We start from the raw sequence: 3,124 nt of genomic DNA, 5'->3' as shown, positions 1-3,124 counted from the left end.
AGTGTATGTGCATACATCCCATCATGCCCCTAATTAAACACCAACACAACATGCAAACACACCCTTGCAAAGACAAACATTGCATACAAAAAATCCCTGAATTCAAACTCCAAATTTATATACAATTACTCAACCTTCACTCAAACACCAATACTACACACACATGTGCATCCTCATTTAAGAGTCAATCATGCATCAAACACACCCTGCACACAAATGCAAACACTTCATAAAACACACACCCTAAAACGCTAAAATGATATACATATAAAAACACCAACTCTACATATAAAAGCACAGCTGCTCCCAAGTACTGCAATCTGTTTATCATCTTTAGAAATTAGCATGCATATATCAAAAAACACAATTTGATAAAAAAGATAAAGCATTATACTCTACTAATTAAAAGCTTTGCGCTATGGTGCAAACATTTTTTTGGTGGTTCCACGATGTTGGTACACTATGTCAAAGGGTTCCATGGGAAAAATTAATTGGGAACCCCTGCTCTAGTGGAATATCCCTGTACACATTATCGATGGCGGGGACGAGGGAGATCTTCTGCATGCACCATATGCATCCCTCAACTGGAGAGGAAATGTAGCCATAACTCCCATCCATCCTTCCTCACCAATAAAGATCCTTCCATAGCAATTAGCCTGAGCCAATTATCAGTTTAATCAAGGCCTTAATATGGGCAGATCATCCAAATAAATTATGAGTAAAGTGCAAACAAAAATGTCAGTATGATTTCCAGTAATTTTCAAGATGTTTGCTGTAGGATGTAGCTTGGGAGTAAAATCCATGAGGTATTTACTGCTAGATGTAAACTGCAAGCAAAATATGTGAAACACCTGCAAACAATTCAAAAAGTAAGCAAAACCGAGAGAGCTCTCTTTTTACTACAGGGTGGTAAATAAATAGGTATCTATCAAGGAGAAAGAATAGTAGGCAAAACATTTTATTCATATACTACCATTAAAATGTTACTTATATGCCTGCATAGGGATCCTAAATATATATATCCTCCCATGTTAATCATTGCTAAATCCTGTTGGGGTATAGAAGTAATTCTGTGACATAGGTAGCATAGTAAAACACAGCAATGAAAATGGTTTCATGTGTTTTAGTTATCTGCAGTTTATTTTATTTCTGAATGCAAACAAATTTGCTTTTGAATTCATTTCTGGCCTAAACACAATTATGTAGCATTTGGGGAAAAACAGACATGATAAAAGTCCAGCACTTGAGGTCAACATGGCAAATATCTCTACAGCCACCATGTATTTCCCTTTGGTGCTCAGATAGGCCGGGATCATTGCAATCCAAACACTGCAGAATACCAGCATGCTGAAAGTGATGTACTTGGCCTCATTGAAACTGTCTGGTAATTTCCTGGCTAAAAAAGCTATAATAAAACTAACAGTTGCCAGAAAACCCATATAACCGAGAACAGAATAAAAAAATACAACTGAACCTTCATTACACTGAATAATAATCTTTCCTGGATAAGAATGTGTGTCCAGTTCCTGATAAGGAGGAGAAATAATCAACCAACAAATGTTTATTATAATTTGAGCTGAAGAGAAAATCAAAACCACTGAATTGGACACCTTTACATTGACCCACTTTCCCCAAGTACTGCCGGGTGTAGATGCTTTGAAAGCAATGTAGATCATCACAGTCTTTCCCAAAACACAAGAGATCATTATTGAGAAGATGATGGCAAAAGTGGATTGACGCAACATGCAGGTTATACCCGCAGGTCGCCCGAGGAACAGAAACACACAGAGGAAGCTCAGCATGATGGAGACAAGAAGAATGAAGCTGAGATTCTTGTTATTGGCTTTAACAATTGGTGAGTTTTTGAATAGGTTAAAGATGACTAATATCACAATTGTTGCAAAGAAGAGTAAAAGTGAAAGAAATGAAAAAATAGCAGAAATTGCATCTTCGTTGTATGATAGAAATTCTTCCAGTTTAGGAATACACTTATCTTTCCACTTGTTAGGCCATTCATTGTCTGGACATTTCATGCAGTTTTCGCTATCTGAAAATATTAACACAGAAATATAATTTTAATATACAATCATATTGAGGTGTGTGTTTTTTTATGTGTTATTATATTACACATTTATGTAATTGCAATTAAAGGCACACTATAGGGTCAGGAACACAAACATATATTACTGACCCTATAGTGGTAAACCTACAATTAAGGTGACTTTCCCACTTAAAAGGTAAGAACCACCTTATTTCCAGTGCTGTCTCCAGTCCCGAACCACTGCTTGGCTGACATCATCAGAATTGATGATCTCAGCCAATCCAATGCTGGAAAAGGGACACAGACACTAGAGACACTGAGAGACATTGGGCCACTAAGGACACTGGCTGGGAGTCATGGGGACACAGAGACTAGGGGCCACTGGGAGACATGGGGCCACTGTGTCCCTAGTGTCTCAGGGTCCCCATGTTCCCCAGTGTCCCTATGTCTCCCAGTTTCTCAATGTCTCAGTGTCCCCAAGTCTTTCACCATCCCCTTGTCTCGCAGGCTCAGAGCTCTCTGTGCAGGACTCTCTGTGCAGAGCTGCTCTACCGAGGATCAATGAGTAGAGAGAGGCAGGGAGGGAGATGCTGTAACATCTTATCCCTGCCTCTCTCCACACCAACAGTGACCCCTACCCCTAGGCAGCCTCAAATAGAGAAATACTTCTGAGAAATACCTGGCAACCCTGAGAGTAGTGTGTGTAAAAAAAAAATATATATATTTTTTTTAAAACAATGGGCCTATTCCATGGGCCTGGGCCTGGAGCTGCAGCTCCATCAGCCCCTATCTTAATCCGGCCCTGTGGGTTAAACAGGGCAAGCACCTCAATGTAAGTTTATTGGAAACAGGAATGCAAAATAAAAAATGCAATCCTTTGTTAAATAGCCTTAACCAAGTATAACAGAACAGAGTATGCATCACAGTTTAAATATGATGAAAAATTATGCAGAAATTAAAATTAAAGACCACCAATTGGTGTGGTCAGTAACCATAGTAACAGTAGTAATCAGCAACACAGATGGATATCACTGCACATCATAATAACTATATCTGAGCAATTCATTTAAATCACCACTGGGG

At 38.8% G+C, this 3,124-nt stretch overlaps 1 protein-coding gene across 1 annotated transcript; it reads right to left on the bottom strand.

Annotated features, from left to right (window-relative positions):
* Positions 1 to 1,127: 1,127 nt before the first annotated feature.
* On the bottom strand, positions 1,128 to 2,033 carry LOC134566020 (vomeronasal type-2 receptor 26-like). Its single transcript, XM_063425734.1, has one exon. The coding sequence runs from the start codon at positions 2,031 to 2,033 to the stop codon at positions 1,128 to 1,130; it is 906 nt and encodes a 301-aa protein (XP_063281804.1).
* Between the last annotated feature and the right edge of the window lie 1,091 nt (positions 2,034 to 3,124).

Source organism: Pelobates fuscus, chromosome 6 (genome assembly GCF_036172605.1).
Source record: "Pelobates fuscus isolate aPelFus1 chromosome 6, aPelFus1.pri, whole genome shotgun sequence".
NCBI lineage: Eukaryota > Metazoa > Chordata > Amphibia > Anura > Pelobatidae > Pelobates > Pelobates fuscus.
The sequence above is the reverse complement of the archived record's forward strand: the minus strand, read 5'-3'. Positions and strand labels throughout refer to the sequence as shown.